General features: G+C 44.2%; 1 protein-coding gene across 7 annotated transcripts in view; it reads left to right on the top strand.

Annotated features, from left to right (window-relative positions):
- The window catches only part of LOC121549664 (band 4.1-like protein 3), an 82,796-nt gene that overhangs the window by 29,714 nt on the left and 37,339 nt on the right, over positions 1-15,743 (top strand). For all 7 annotated transcript variants that reach the window (XM_045210436.1, XM_045210434.1, XM_045210438.1 and 4 more), the window contains 8 exons: positions 6,207-6,311; positions 6,407-6,449; positions 6,601-6,676; positions 7,892-8,110; positions 8,593-8,680; positions 12,548-12,700; positions 13,553-13,650; positions 14,642-14,817. In XM_045210436.1, the coding sequence (XP_045066371.1) occupies positions 6,207-6,311; positions 6,407-6,449; positions 6,601-6,676; positions 7,892-8,110; positions 8,593-8,680; positions 12,548-12,700; positions 13,553-13,650; positions 14,642-14,817 (958 nt within the window). The remainder of the gene's footprint in view (positions 1-6,206; positions 6,312-6,406; positions 6,450-6,600; positions 6,677-7,891; positions 8,111-8,592; positions 8,681-12,547; positions 12,701-13,552; positions 13,651-14,641; positions 14,818-15,743) is intronic.

The following is a 15,743-nucleotide window of genomic DNA, read 5'->3' as shown; positions in this document are numbered from 1 at the left end:
GAGAGAGGAGGGGGATAGAGTTCAGGAGAGGAGGGGGATAGAAGTCAGGAGAGAAGGGGGATAGAGGTCAGGAGAGAGGAGGGGGATAGAGGTCAGGAGAGAGGAGTTAGGAGAGAGAAGGGGGATAGAGGTCAGGAGAGGAAGGGGATAGAGGTCAGGAGAGAGGAGTCAGGAGAGAGGAGGGGGATAGAGTTCAGGAGAGGAGGGGGATAGAAGTCAGGAGATAAGGGGGATAGAGGTCAGGAGAGAGAAGGGGGGATAGAGGTCAGGAGAGGAAGGGGATAGAGGTCAGGAGAGAGGAGGGGGATAGAGTTCAGGAGAGGAGGGGGATAGAGGTCAGGAGAGAGGAGTCAGAAGAGAGGAGGGGGATAGAGTTCAGGAGAGGAGGGGGATAGAAGTCAGGAGAGAAGGGGGATAGAGGTCAGGAGAGAGAAGGGGGATAGAGGTCAGGAGAGGAAGGGGATAGAGGTCAGGAGAGAGGAGGGGGATAGAGGTCAGGAGAGAGGAGGGGGATAGAAGTCAGGAGAGAAGGGGGATAGAGGTCAGGAGAGAAGGGGGATAGAGGTCAGGAGAGGAAGGGGATAGAGGTCAGGAGAGAGGAGGGGGGATAGAAGTCAGGAGAGAAGGGGGGATAGAGGTCAGGAGAGAGGAGGGGGATAGAGATCAGGAGAGAGGAGGGGGATAGAGGTCAGGACAGAGGAAGGGGATAGAGGTCAGGAGAGGAAGGGGATAGAGGTCAGGAGAGAGGAGGGGGATAGAGGTCAGGAGAGAAGGGGGATAGAGGTCAGGAGAGAGGAGGGGGATAGAGATCAGGAGAGAGGAGGGGGATAGAGGTCAGGACAGAGGAAGGGGATAGAGGTCAGGAGAGGAAGGGGATAGAGGTCAGGACAGAGGAAGGGGATAGAGGTCAGGAGAGGAAGGGGATAGAGGTCAGGAGAGAGGAGGGGGATAGAGGTCAGGAGAGAGGAGGGGATAGAGGTCAGGAGAGAGGAGGGGGATAGAGGTCAGGAGAGGAAGGGGGATAGAGGTCAGGACAGAGGAAGGAAAGTGGAGAGAGAGGTCAGCAGAGTAAAAAGGGAAGTGTGAAAAGAGCGGGAAAGAGAGAGGAGAGTGGAAAGGCTTGAGGGGGCGAGAGAGGGACAGAGTTCACTGAGGGGATAAAAAGAGAGAGGGGCATGATGATGTCGCAGTGACATGCCACATCGCTTCTGGCTCAAATGGTCTAAATCATCAATGTCGCTCTGACCTACCACACAAACAACATTCCAATTATCTATCCATCAGTCCCCATCAATGCCATGACAACACTCCTAGTAATGGGTGTAGTGACGTAGCGTAGTGGCAGCTAGGGAAGTGAAAACATGTTTTTCTCTCCATCTCTGTTTGTCCTTGTGGTTCATTAGATACATTCTTTGTTTGGATGTTTTTTGGATCACTCAGACAGTGAGTGACATCGCTGAAGTGCTCCTTCTGGAGAGGAAATTGAGGCTGCAGAGCAGATCCTCTTTAGCGTTAGCCGCTGGCTGCCCAAGGCTAAATCACATACAGGTAACTGCCAAAATAAAGGAAACACTAACATAAAGCGTCTTGATGGCGTTGGGCCACCGGCCGCCAGAACAGCTTCATGACACCATTCATGAGAAAATTCCATCATTTGTTGTTTTGTTGAAGGTGGTGGAAAACACTGTCTCAGGTGCCGCTCCAGAATCTCCCATAAGTGTTCAATTGGGTTGAGATCTGGTGACTGAGACACACACACATACACACACACACATACACACACACACACACACACACACACACCCTTTAACCCCCACCCCTTTAAGCCCTCTTTCAAAGTCACTGAGATCTCTTCTTCTAGCCATGGTAGCCAAAATAATGAGCAACTGGGCATTTTTATGAATGACCCTATGCATGATGGGATGTTAATTGCTTAATTTAACTCCAAAAACCACACCTGTGTGGAAGTACCTGCTTTCAATATACTTTGTATCCCTCATTTACTCAAGTATTTCCTTTATTTTGGCAGTTACCTGAAGCTTAGATTGTTCCTATATTACTGGCCATTGTTTAATGAGGTTACAGTGGTTAAGTGGTTCCCCAAAGGGCCGTACGACCTGGGAAATGGCTTGACCGCGCTTCACTGTAAATCACTGAGACCTACCATAAGCATGTTCCTCATTTATAAAGAATTTGGATTTTCTTGCCTCCTGTATGTTTCTTGCTGCACACACACACAAATGCACACACACAGTTGTTTTTCTACTTTATTTTTGGCTTGAATGGGATAACTTCTGTAGAGCCCATCTCAAGTATTCATTTTGATCCCACGCTTTCAGAAGAAGTGACAACAGAAGGAGCAGAGTTGTTTTTCTTGGAGGAGTTTTCTCTCTCTGTTCGTGATGAGAGAGATCATTATCTGAGTCTTTGAGGATTCTGTGGACAGATGAAACAACAGTCTCAGTGTACGTCAGGATCAATGGGGGGTGATGGTACGCTGCAGAGATTTAGTTTGTCTCAGTTTTAACAAACCTAGCTACACTCTTAGAAAAAAAAAGGTGCTATCTAGAACCGAAAAGGGTTCTTCGGCTGCCCCCATAGGAGAACCATTTGAAGAACACTTTTTGATTCCAGGTATAACTATTTTGGTTCCAAGTAGAACCCTTTTGGGTTCCATTTAGAACCCTTTCCACAGAAGGTTCTACATGGAACCCAAAATAGTTCTACATGGAAACAAAAAGGTTTCTTCCTGGAACTAAAAAAGGGTTCTCCTATGGGGACAACCGATAAACCCTTTTGGAACCTTTTTTTTTCTTTTTACTCCAGAAACACTCTTTACAAAATAACCCTCATAATCTTTCTCCGTTTCAAGGTGACATATTTGGAAGGGATCTGAATTTGGCCAGTTTCGTCGCAGGTGTAAAATAATCCTGCATCAGTAGCATTTCATTATATATATTTTTTTTAAGTGATCATTTCTAACGGGAAATAGATTTTCATAGGCTGCAGTGGGCTATAGTTTAGGTCCTGCATTTCGGATACACTTGTATGTTGTAGTGGAGAACAATATAAACTGCTCAAAAAAATAAAGGGAACACTTAAACAACACATCCTAGATCTAAAATAATGAAATAATCTTATTAAATACTTTTTTCTTTACATAGTTGAATGTGCTGACAACAAAACCACACAAAAATGATCAATGGAAATCAAATGTATCAACCCATGGAGGTCTGGATTTGGAGTCACCCTCAAAATTAAAGTGGAAAACCACACTACAGGCTGATCCAACTTTGATGTAATGTCCTTAAAACAAGTCAAAATGAGGCTCAGTAGTGTGTGTGGCCTCCACCTGCCTGTATGACCTCCCTACAATGCCTGGGCATGCTCCTGATGAGGTGGCGGATGGTCTCCTGAGGGATCTCCTCCCAGACCTGGACTAAAGCATCCGCCAACTCCTGGACAGTCTGTGGTGCAACGTGGCGTTGGTGGATGGAGCGAGACATGATGTCCCAGATGTGCTCAATTGGATTCAGGTCTGGGGAACGGGCGGGCCAGTCCATAGCATCAATGCCTTCCTTTTGCAGGAACTGCTGACACACTCCAGCCACATGAGGTCTAGCATTGTCTTGCATTAGGAGGAACCCAGGGCCAACCGCACCAGCATATGGTCTCACAAGGGGTCTGAGGATCTCATCTCAGTACCTAATGGCAGTCAGGCTACCTCTGGCGAGCACATGGAGGGCTGTGCGGCCCCCCAAAGAAATGCCACCCCACACCATGACTGACCCACCGCCAAACCGGTCATGCTGGAGGATGTTGCAGGCAGCAGAACGTTCTCCACGGCGTCTCCAGACTCTGTCACGTCTGTCACATGTGCTCAGTGTGAACCTGCTTTCATCTGTGAAGAGCACAGGGCGCCAGTGGCGAATTTGCCAATCTTGGTGTTCTCTGGCAAATGCCAAACGTCCTGCACGGTGTTGGGCTGTAAGCACAACCCCCACCTGTGGACGTCGGGCCCTCATACCACCCTCATGGAGTCTGTTTCTGACCGTTTGAGCAGACACATGCACATTTGTGGCCTGCTGGAGGTCATTTTGCAGGGCTCTGGCAGTGCTCCTCCTGCTCCTCCTTGCACAAAGGCGGAGGTAGCGTTCCTGCTGCTGGGTTGTTGCCCTCCTACGGCCTCCTCCACGTCTCCTGATGTACTGGCCTGTCTCCTGGTAGCGCCTCCATGCTCTGGACACTACGCTGACAGACACAGCAAACCTTCTTGCCACAGCTCGCATTGATGTGCCATCCTGGATGAGCTGCACTACCTGAGCCACTTGTGTGGGTTGTAGACTCAGTCTCATGCTACCACTAGAGTGAAAGCACTGCCAGCATTCAAAAGTGACCAAAACATCAGCCAGGAAGCATAGGAACTGAGAAGTGGTCTGTGGTCACCACCTGCAGAACCACTTCTTTATTGGGGGTGTCTTGCTAATTGCCTATAATTTCCACCTGTTGTCTATTCCATTTGCACAACAGCATGTGCAATTTATTGTCAATCAGTGTTGCTTCCTAAGTGGACAGTTTGATTTCACAGAAGTGTGATTGACTTGGAGTTACATTGTGTTGTTTAAGTGTTCCCTTTATTTTTTTGAGCAGTGTATATTGTGTTATTAAGCTATGTAAAACAACAGTTGTTGATGTGTATGGCTGCATTTCAGATACATTTTTGTACATTTGAATGTCGCAGTAGTAGGACCTACAATAGTAGGAAATGTATTCTGTCTGATGCTTTAGCGCTTGAGCGACCGAGAGATAAAGATAACTGCGGGTTTTTCGTGAATTTATGTAAATCACAAAGCTCATTTGAATTTCCTGCGGCGCATTTGAATTTTCACAACCCATGTCGTCCAAAAAGTTATACTTTTTACTCATCTGTCAATAGAACATTATTCCAATAGTCTTGATGATCAGCCAGGTGCTTTTTGGCAAAGTTGAGTCAACTTTCTGGACGAGATAGTCCCCATTATGTCTCGTGAAAACCAAACACTGCATTCTACAGTAAGAACCTCATACCAAAGGTCAAGCATGGTGGTGATAGTGTGATGGTTTGGGGATGGTTTGCTGCCTCAGGACCTGGACGACTTGCCTTATTAGAAGGAACCATGAATTCTGCTCTGTATCAGAGGAATCTACAGGTGAATGTCAGGCCATCCATATTTGAGCTGAAGCTGAAGCACAGCAGGGTCATGCAGCAAGAAAATGATCCAAAACACACAATCAAGTCTACATCACAATGGTTAAAAAGCAACACATTTGAAGTTTTGGAATGGCCTAGTGAAAGTCCAGACCTAATCCCAATTGAGATGTTGTGACAGGCTTTGAAACGAGCAGTTCATGCTTGAAAACCCACAAATGTCGAGTTAAAGCAGTTCTGCATCAAGAGTGGGCCAAAATTTCTCCACAGCAATGTGAGAGACTGAACAACAACTACAGGAAGCATTTGGTTGCAGTCATTGCAGCTAAAGGTGGCACAACCAGTTATTGAGTGTAAGGGGGCAATTACTTTTTCACACAGAGGAATTGGGTGTTGCAAAACTTTGTTAATTAAATAAATAAAATAAGTATATAAACTCAGGTTCCCTTTATCTAATAGAAGGTTTTGGTTGAAAATCTGATAACATTCAGTATAAAAAATATGCAAAAATAGAGAAAATCTGAAACGGGGCAAATACTTTTTCACGGCACTGTATAAGCACCTCATTGGGCTATTTTTACAGAGCGTTAAGGCATGTTGCTTATTTAGAGCTTGCAATAGGAGCCTCACAGGTTGACGTATCGTGGCGGCAGGGAGCCTTGGATCTTTCCCCGCGAGGGCAGGGTAGCAGTCATTAGTACACTAATCATGATGTGACACAAAATGGTGTGATGCTGGGAGATGGGAGTGGAGCCCTTTTAAGAGGCGACCTCTTCCCCTGTAGAGAGTTGAGTCATGTATGGACATGTGTGGATTCTCTTCTTTAGTGCTATCATCATTAAACGGTTCCCGAACCGGTGTGAGGAATATATCACAATTTAGTGCGATGGGATGCCGTTGCCATTTAGGAGGGGTTTGATATCCGAAGAATTGTATGCCGCAGTATACATCTGTCCAATGTATCATTACAGGAATATTAGAATACAGGCTAATCTAAGTGTTTCGTCTCTATCTGCAGAAACGGGAGAGAGGCCATGTGTTATTTGACAAAGTGTGTGAGCAGCTCAACCTCCTGGAAAAGGACTACTTTGGCATCACATTCCGGGACATCGAAAACCAAAAGGTGGAATTTGTCTTGTTGATTTTGCTGTGTAATTAGGGGTGTTTTGAACATGTTTTGAAGTGAATTAACACTGTCCTCTTGAACTCTTGAACCAGAACTGGTTAGACCAATCCAAGGAGATGAAGAAACAGATCAGAGGTGCGTAGAATATGGGTTTTTGAATGTTATTTCTCCTCATGGTTTGAAAGTTAGCCAGCATGCTAGTTATTCAGGCTTAAAGGCACAATCTGGGATCTTTCCTGCTGTTTAATGGTCATTTCAATTAAACCTTTGTTTTCGTACACTGCAGGAGCCGCCTGGAATTTTTCATTCAATGTGAAGTTCTACCCTCCAGACCCTGCCCAGCTGTCTGAGGATATTACAAGGTTACACTTTCTATAGTTACACTTTCGGGATGCGGTCCACTTGGTCCTTGTGTTTTTCAAGAAGCCTTGTACCTTTGGGATCTGGTAGACTTATGTTTATATTCACCTAATAGCTGTGTGAATTGCCTGGGATATACACTGAGTGTACAAAACATTAAGGACACTTGCTCTTTCCATGACATAGACTGAACAGGTGAATCCAGGTGAAAGCTATGATCCATTATTGATGTCACTTGTTAAATCCACTTCAATCAGTGTAGATGAAGGGGAGGAGCCAAGTTAAAGAAGGATTTTTAAGCCTTGAGACATTTGAGACATGGATTGTGTACGTGTGCCATTCAGAGGGTGAATGGGCAAGACAAAATATTTAAGTGCCTTTGAACGGGGTATGGTAGTAGGTGCCAGGCACACCGGTTTGTGTCAAGAACTGCAACGCTGACTGGGTTTTTCACGATCAACAGTCTTCTGTGTGTAACAAGAATGGTCCACCACCCAAAGGACATCCAGCCAACTTGACACAACTGTGGGAAGCATTGGAGTCAACATGGGCCAGCATCCCTGTGGAACGCTTTCAGTCCATGCCCCGACTAATTGAGGCTGTTCTGACGGCTAAAGGGGGTGCAACTCCATATTAGGAAGGTGTTCCTAATGTTTTGTCCACGCAGTGTATATAAGCATAATAACAAATTCACTTTTTTTTATTAATGCAATACTGTTTCCAATTACCTCTCTCTCTCTCTCTCTCTCTCTCTCTCTCTCTCTCTTTCTCTTTCTTTCTCTCTCTTTCTCTCTCTTTCTCTCTTTCTCTCTCTTTCTCTCTCTTTCTCTCTTTCTCTCTCTTTCTCTCTCTTTCTCTCTCTCTCTCTTTCTCTTTCTTTCTCTCTTTCTCTCTCTTTTTCTCTTTCTCTCTCTTTCTCTCTCTTTCTCTCTTTCTCTCTCTTTCTCTCTCTTTCTCTCTCTCTCTCTTTCTCTTTCTTTCTCTCTTTCTCTCTCTTTCTCTCTCTTTCTCTCTTTCTCGCTCTTTCTCTCTTTTTCTCACACTTTTTTCTCTCCTCATGACACAAACTCCCTCCCTCACTCTCCCTTCTCCCCCCCCATCCCTCTCTATCTGTCCCTCACCCTCTCACCCTCTCATCCCCTCACTCTCCCTTCTCTCCCCCCTCCCCCCCCTCTCTATCTGTCCCTCACCCTCTCATCCTCTTCTCTCCCTTCCAGATATTACCTGTGCCTCCAGTTGAGGGATGACGTGGTGTCGGGGCGTCTGCCGTGCTCGTTCGCCACCCACACGGTGCTGGGATCCTACACGGTCCAATCAGAGCTGGGGGACTACGATCTCGAGGAGTCTGGGACGGACTACGTCAGCGAGTTCCGCTTCGCCCCCAACCAGACCAAGGAGCTGGAGGAGAAGGTCATGGACTTGCACAAGAACTACAAGTTAGTCTGTCTGTTGAGAACTACACTCTTAGAAAATAGGGTTCCGAAAGGGTTCTTCGGCTGTTCCCATACGAGAACACTTTTTGGTTCCAGGTAGAACCCTTTTTGGTTCCAGGTAACTATTTTGGGTTCCATGTAGAACCTTCTGTGGAAAGGGTTCTACATGAAACTCAAAAGGGTTCTAGCTGGAACCAAAAGGGTTCTACCTGGAACCAAAAAGGGTTCTTCAAAGGGTTCTCCTATGGGGACAGCCCTTTTAGGTTCTAGATAGCACCTTTTTTTCTGTCTGTCTGTCCGTCTGTCTGACTAGAACTACAAGTCAGTCTGGCTGTCTGTCCATCTGTCTGTCTAGAACCACAAGTCAGTCTGGTGGTCTGTACATGTGTCTGTCCGTCTGTCTAACCTAATGGAAGAGAAGGTCATGGTCTCAAAAGTAGCTGTCAAAAACCCATTCAAAACGCTGTGTATCTTTATCTCTCCAGAGGAATGACTCCAGCTGACGCTGAGATGCACTTCCTGGAAAACGTGAAGAAGCTCTCCATGTACGGAGTTGACCTGCACCATGCCAAGGTAAAGGGGCCTTATTCAACTTATACAAAACAGGCTACCTGTTATTGACCCCAACCCTGTTGTTATTTTTTTTCAAAATGCCAGCCCTGTCATGAATTGAAAAAGCCATGTTATGACCTGCATGATGCTGCATGGTTCCCTGTCCTTTGACCCCCAGCAGCTTCAATAGCCATTTGGATCGTTGTTGTTTGATCCCTCAGATCCAATCCATGGTGTTGTGTACTTCCTTCAGTGACACCTCAAAAACCCACTTCAGGTCCAATCCATGGTGTTGTGTACTGCTCTCAGTGACACCTCAAAAACCCACTCCAGGTCTAGGAGAAAGAAGTTTAGTTTAGTTTAACCTTGCTACGAAATGAATGAATTCAGTTTGTACACTAGACATGGTCTGAATTTAGCCTATCAGAGGTGGTTAGACTAGACATGGTCTGAATTTAGCCTATCAGAGGTGGTTACACTAGACATGGTCTGAATTTAGCCTATCAGAGGTGGTTACACTAGACATGGTCTGAATTTAGCCTATCAGAGATGGTTACACTATACATGGTCTGCCCATTACTTGCTAATGTCTGTTTTGTGTTGAATATTGTTCCTTTGTAACTCTGTTGGTTGTTTCTGTTGTTTGCCATGTCAGCTGGGGATCACATTTTAGGACTAACTACCCCAATCTACGTAACCAAGTAGATCAAAAAACTCTGGCCCAATTCGCTGGCATAGATTTGAATGGATATGGCACAATTAGATAAAATAACATTGTCAGATAGAATATACTCAAGAAACAATAGTAGAGGAGAAGTAGCTTTTATATTTATTATAGCTTAACTTTTTACAAATATGGCAAATTTTTGTCTTCATCAAAGAAACATTGTTTGGACATTTACATTTCTGTTGCCAGCCTGACCCAACTATTGATTGGGTTATATCATCCGACCTCATGTGAACCAACGCACCATGTGGAAAAATCATTCAAACAAAAAAAATTCACAACACTCTCCTCACACCAAATGTGTAAGAGAGTAAACATAGTGTTTTGTCTTTGAAAATTATAAGAATTAAATAATGACATGCTGCTATAGCACTTAAGATTTGCATTAATAACCAAATAAGAGAGGACACTGATAGCATGGAAACCCTCCCTCTGTTTGGTCAGAACAGCCAATGATTGTTTTTTCTTATTCTTACTGAATAGTTGGTAGGAAGCCTGTTTGAGTGCTTGTCTCCAGCTAAGGGCAAGGTAAGGCTTGCATTTTGTGTGTGTGTATGTAGAGGTACATGTATGTTACATGTGTGTTACATGTGTCCCTGTCTGAAAAACCCCTGTCTTTGTGCATGACCATGGACTGTTCGAGTCCATCGTTTGGGGCTGTGGGTTGGCTCACCACAGTTTCGAGTTGGCATTGTGGATGCCTGTAGCTGTAGCCTCTTAGGTGGCTGTTGTGAGGTGTAGGACATCACCCCCCCCTCATAGCTCCAGTGCTCATATCCCACTCACAGGGAGTTGTGGACCCCCCCTCTGTCCCCCCATCTGCTCTGTGACACCCCGACTGTGTTGATCTGCAGACTTCAAGACCTTTTGGGGAAGGCCTCTTCATCGTGATGTCATGTGACTAGTATCTGCCATCTTAGCCCCACATAGGCTACGTTCCAATATCCACACTAACATGCCACTTGAATGAAGCAAGAAAGCATGCATTTTAAGTGGGATGCTAGTGTGAACATTGGAACATGGCATTAGATTTTAGACAAGAGTAGATGTCACTGCAGTCATAGGCTCTGCCTCATGAGTGATAGACTCCTCCATCACCCTTACATTCACTATCCTTGCAATGCCATCATATTGCGATGTACTTAGGTGTGCAAATTAATGTTTAGACAAAATGCCCACTGCAGCCTTGTAGACCTTCAGCATCCATGGATCATAAAACTGGAGCATAGTTCATAGTACAGCACAGCTGAAAATACCTGAGTGTTGCTCATTACTACCCTAAACTATACTGAACAAAAATGTAAACGCAACATGTAAAGTGTTGGTCTCATTTTTCATGAGGTGAAATAAAAGAGCCCCAAAATGTACCATTAGCACAAAAAGCTTATTTCTCTCAAATGTTGTGTACAAATTTGTTTACATCCCTGTTAGTGAGCATTTCTCCTTTGCCAAGATAATCCATCCACCTGACAGGTGCGAATTAAACAGCATGATCATTACACAGGTGCACCTTGTGCTGGGGACAATAAAAGGCCACTCTAAAATGTGCAGTTTTATCACACAACACAATGCCACAGATGTCCAATGTTTTTTGGGAGTGTGCAATTGGCATGCTGACTGCAGGAATGTCCAACAGAGCTGTTGCCAGAGAATTTAATGTTCATTTCTGTACCATAAGCCGCCTCCGACATCGTTTTAGAGAATTTAGCGGGGGGGCAGTGGCTGGGGAGTATTTCTGTCTGTAATAAAGCCCTTTTGTGGGGGGAAAAAATCATACCTCTCAAGCCCACCCATGGCTGCTCCCCTGCCCAGTCATGTGAAATGTATAGATTAGGGCCTAATGAATTTATTTCAGTTGACTGATTTCCTTCTATGAACTATAACTCAATAAAATCTTTAAAATTGTTGCATGTTGCGTTTATATTTTTGTTCAGTATACATTTAGTTAGGTAAGACAAGTACCTCAGTGTGCTCTGTAAATTGGCTCTCAATTTCTTCCAAATCTGGCCTCCCCTCGTCTCCTTAACTTCATCTGCACTGATTGGAACGTGACAGGTAAAAACAATATGGTAGAAGATCATCATTAAGCTGGCTTTCACCTGGTCACTTCTGTCAGATCAGTGCAATGAAGGAGAAGAGGCGAGGTGAGGACAGAATTGTTTGACAATTGAGAAAGAGCCCAAGACCTACTCCTGGCTACAAAGCCAGACATATCACTAGTAAAAGTGGGAGCTGTGAAAAGAGGCGGTTTAGGAAAAATAATTGGTTTCTGTTAATGTAGGTCAATTTCTTGACTCTTGAGTTCTTGGTTTCGGCGACAGTTTGTGAAATATGTCCGTCGACATATGATGTTTTCATTTCATTTTTAATTTTTTACAAAGCTCATTTGAATCCGTTATTGAGAAATGCTTTTGTAATTGGCTTGCTGTATCGCCAGTTGTTTTAGGCCATCTATCTGCTTTGTAGGAGAAAGTGGTGGTGTCTGGATATTGTGAACCAATTTTTTTTTTAACAATCAAGACACTTTTTTTAGCCTGGTTTTCAGTCTGTCTTGGCATTAGTCAACTCCTTTCCCGTTATCATGTTCACGTTTTTATTTGTCACATGCACAAGAACAGTTGAATGATTTACTTGCAAGCCCTACCCAACAGTACAGTATTTCATATATAAAAAGTATTTAAAAAATGAATAAAAAATAAAAATACAAAGAAAATGAGAAATAAGAAATAAAAGAGGAAGCTCTCTTATTTATACTTGGTATAGGAGTCTAGTAAAGAGTGGGCATACTGTATGTAGAGTAGGACCATTTAACTCCAGGCCTGGAGGGCCGAAACACCTCTGGACTCTCTGGGTCAATTAGTGACATTCATCATTAAATCAATTAACTACTAGGTAGTAAAGAAAACCAGGAGCACTTTGGCCCTTCAGGCGGGGAGTTGACTAGCCCTAAACTGAGGACAACATCCAATAAGTGGGTTGAGTCAAGCCCAAACTGACTGACACCCAGGCTACCTCAATGTGAAACTAGTTACTATTTATTTATTTTTTATCCCAGTTTGCAGAGGTTTCAGTAATTTTGAAAAATGTTTATTAATAAAAAGTATAGTTTGAATAGTGTCAGGTTCTTGACCATGCTGTGTTTTCCTGCCGGTCCTTCCCAGGATTCCGAGGGTGTTGAGATCATGTTGGGCGTGTGCTCCAGTGGTCTTCTGATCTACCGCGACCGCCTGCGCATCAACAGGTTCGCCTGGCCCAAGGTCCTCAAGATCTCCTACAAAAGGAATAATTTCTACATCAAAATACGCCCCGGAGAGGTAAGTATATCAGCATAAGGCCCTCCTGACATGAAAGCACCTCACATGAAAGAAGTGTCCCTATCCTGTTTCATGTACGTAAAATGGCATCACATAGAATGGCATGACATAGAATGATGTCACATTGAATGACATCACATAGAATGGCGTCACATAGAATGATGTCACATTGAATGACATCACATAGAATGGCGTCACATAGAATGATGTCACATAGAATGGCATCACATCGAATGACATCACGGGACTACCGGCCGTGGTGACTCCTTGCTGTCCCCAGTCCGCCTGGCCTTGCTGCTATTCCAGTTTCAACTGTTCTGCCTGCGGTTATGGAACCCCTACCTGTCCCAGACCTGCTGTTTTCAACTCTTAATGATCGGCTATGAAAAGCCAACTGAGATTTATTCCTGATTATTATTTGACCATGCTTGTCACTTATGAACATTTTTGAACATCTTGGCATGGTTCTGTTATAATCTTCACCCGGCACAGCCAGAAGAGGACTGGCCACCCCTCATAGCCTGGTTCCTCTCTAGGTTTCTTCCTAGGTTTTCGCCTTTCTAGGGAGTTTTTCCTAGCCACCGTGCTTCTACACCTGCATTACTAGCTGTTTGGGGTTTTAGGCTGGGTTTCTGTACAGCACTTCGAGATATTAGCTGATGTAAGAAGGGCTATATAAAATAAAATTGATTGATTGATTGATAGAATGACATCACATAGAATGACATCACATAGAATGGCATCACATAGAATAATATCAAATAGAATGACATCACATAGAATGATATCACATAGAATGATATCACATAGAATGACATGTGTGTGTGTTTTTTCTGTATGTTTTGCCGTCAGTTTGAGCAGTTTGAAAGCACAATCGGGTTCAAGCTCCCCAACCATAGGGCGGCTAAGAGACTATGGAAGGTTTGCGTGGAGCACCACACCTTTTTCAGGTGAGACCTGGGCCACCACCTCAATGTGTAGACATCTGCCATTACAATGTAGGGTTTTGAAAGTAAATTCATAGTTATTGTACATTGTCTTGGTTATCTTCATGCTGGGTTAGAACAAAAGCCTGCTTCCCTCCAGAATCATTTGCCCATCCCTGCTGTAATAGTGTGAGTTTCTTGACCTCTACGTAGATTCATGTCTCCTCCTTGTTCTCCTGACCTCACCATCGTCTCTGTCCTGTAGGTTGGTGTCTCCAGAAACTCCCCCCCCCCAAATACGTTTTTAATCACCATTCGTCTCTGTCCTGTAGGTTGGTGTCTCCAGAAACTCCCCCCAATAAGTTTTTTATCAACATTCGCCTCTGTCCTGTAGGTTAGTGTCTCCAGAAACTCCCCTCAATACGTTTTTAATCACCATTTGTCTCTGTCCTGTAGGTTGGTGTCTCCAGAAACTCCCCCGAATAAGTGTTTAATCACCATTCGTCTCTGTCCTGTAGGTTGGTGTCTCCAGAAACTCCCCCCAATAAGTGTTTAATCACCATTCGTCTCTGTCCTGTAGGTTGGTGTCTCCAGAAACTCCCCCCCAATAAGTTTTTAATCACCATTTGTCTCTGTCCTCTAGGTTGGTGTCTCCAGAAACTCCCCCTAATAAATGTTTTATCACCATTTGTCTCTGTCCTCTAGGTTGGTGTCTCCAGAAACTCCCCCCAATAAGTTTCTAATCACCATTCGTCTCTGTCCTCTAGGTTAGTGTCTCCAGAAACTCCCCCCAAGAAGTTTCTAATCACCATTCGTCTCTGTTCTCTAGGTTGGTGTCTCCAGAAACTCCCCCCAAGAAGTTTCTAATCACCATTCGTCTCTGTCCTCTAGGTTAGTGTCTCCAGAAACTCCCCCCAATAAGTTTTTAATCACCATTCGTCTCTGTCCTCTAGGTTGGTGTCTCCAGAAACTCCCCCCAAGAAGTTTTGAATCACCATTTGTCTCTGTCCTCTAGGTTGGTGTCTCCAGAAACTCCCCCCAAGAAGTTTCTAAACCTCGGTTCTAAGTTCCGCTACAGCGGGAGAACCCAGGCCCAGACGCGACGAGCCAGCTCCCAGATCGTCCGCCCGGCGCCACGCTTTGAGCGCTCCACCAGCAAGCGCTACATCATGTCGCGCAGCCTGGACGGAGGTTCGTAGTTCCATCAATATTTCTCTTACGAATGAAAGAGGATTGTGTCACCTTTCTTCCCATAGAGTTTGTGTTGGGAAAGTTAGCCTGAAAGCATACAGTGTGCCACCAAAAAGCTAGCTACAGGACATCAATCAAAAACGACTCAACCTAAATGAACAAGTAAATCATGTTGTCCTTGTCCTCCTCTGTCTCTATGTCCAGCCTATTTTGAAGTCACTGTCTCTAAGCTGTTGAATTCAGCTTTTAGGGTGTCAAGAGACAGTACATTTTACCATGCATCTAAGGCACCAATCAATCAATGCACCCATCTGTCATAATGGGCATACCACTGCACACCTTGTGACATATGTCAATCAATCACACATGATTTGGTCTTCACAACCATTGAAATTCACTCATGTCCTCCCAGACCTGTCATTCAAATCAAAATCAAATCAAATTTTATTGGTCACATACACGTTGAGCAGATGTTATTGCGGGTGTAGCGAAATGCTTGTGTTTCTAGCTCCAACAGTGCAGTCATATCAACAATTCACAACAATACACATAACACACAAAATCTAAATGTAAAATAATGTAATTAAGAAATATATAAATATTAGGACGAGCAATGTCGGAGAGCATAGACTAAAATACAGTATAATTGAATACAGTATATACATATGAGATGAGTAAAGCAAAAATATGTAAACATTATTAAACTGACTAGTGTTCCATTATTAAAGTGGCCAGTGATTTCAAGTCTATGTATATAGGGCAGCAGCCTCTAAGGTGCAGGGTTACGTAACTGGGTGGAAGCCGCCTTGGCTTACAAGTGCCACTGGCGTGAATAGGGAATTGGTATTTTGTATACTTTCCCTTGAATATCCCTAGAACGATGTGACAATGCTACTTTATATTCTCCACAGAGCCATTTTGGTCGC

The sequence above is a fragment of the Coregonus clupeaformis genome, chromosome 34 (genome assembly GCF_020615455.1).
Source record: "Coregonus clupeaformis isolate EN_2021a chromosome 34, ASM2061545v1, whole genome shotgun sequence".
Taxonomy (NCBI): domain Eukaryota; kingdom Metazoa; phylum Chordata; class Actinopteri; order Salmoniformes; family Salmonidae; genus Coregonus; species Coregonus clupeaformis.
The sequence above is the reverse complement of the archived record's forward strand: the minus strand, read 5'-3'. Positions and strand labels throughout refer to the sequence as shown.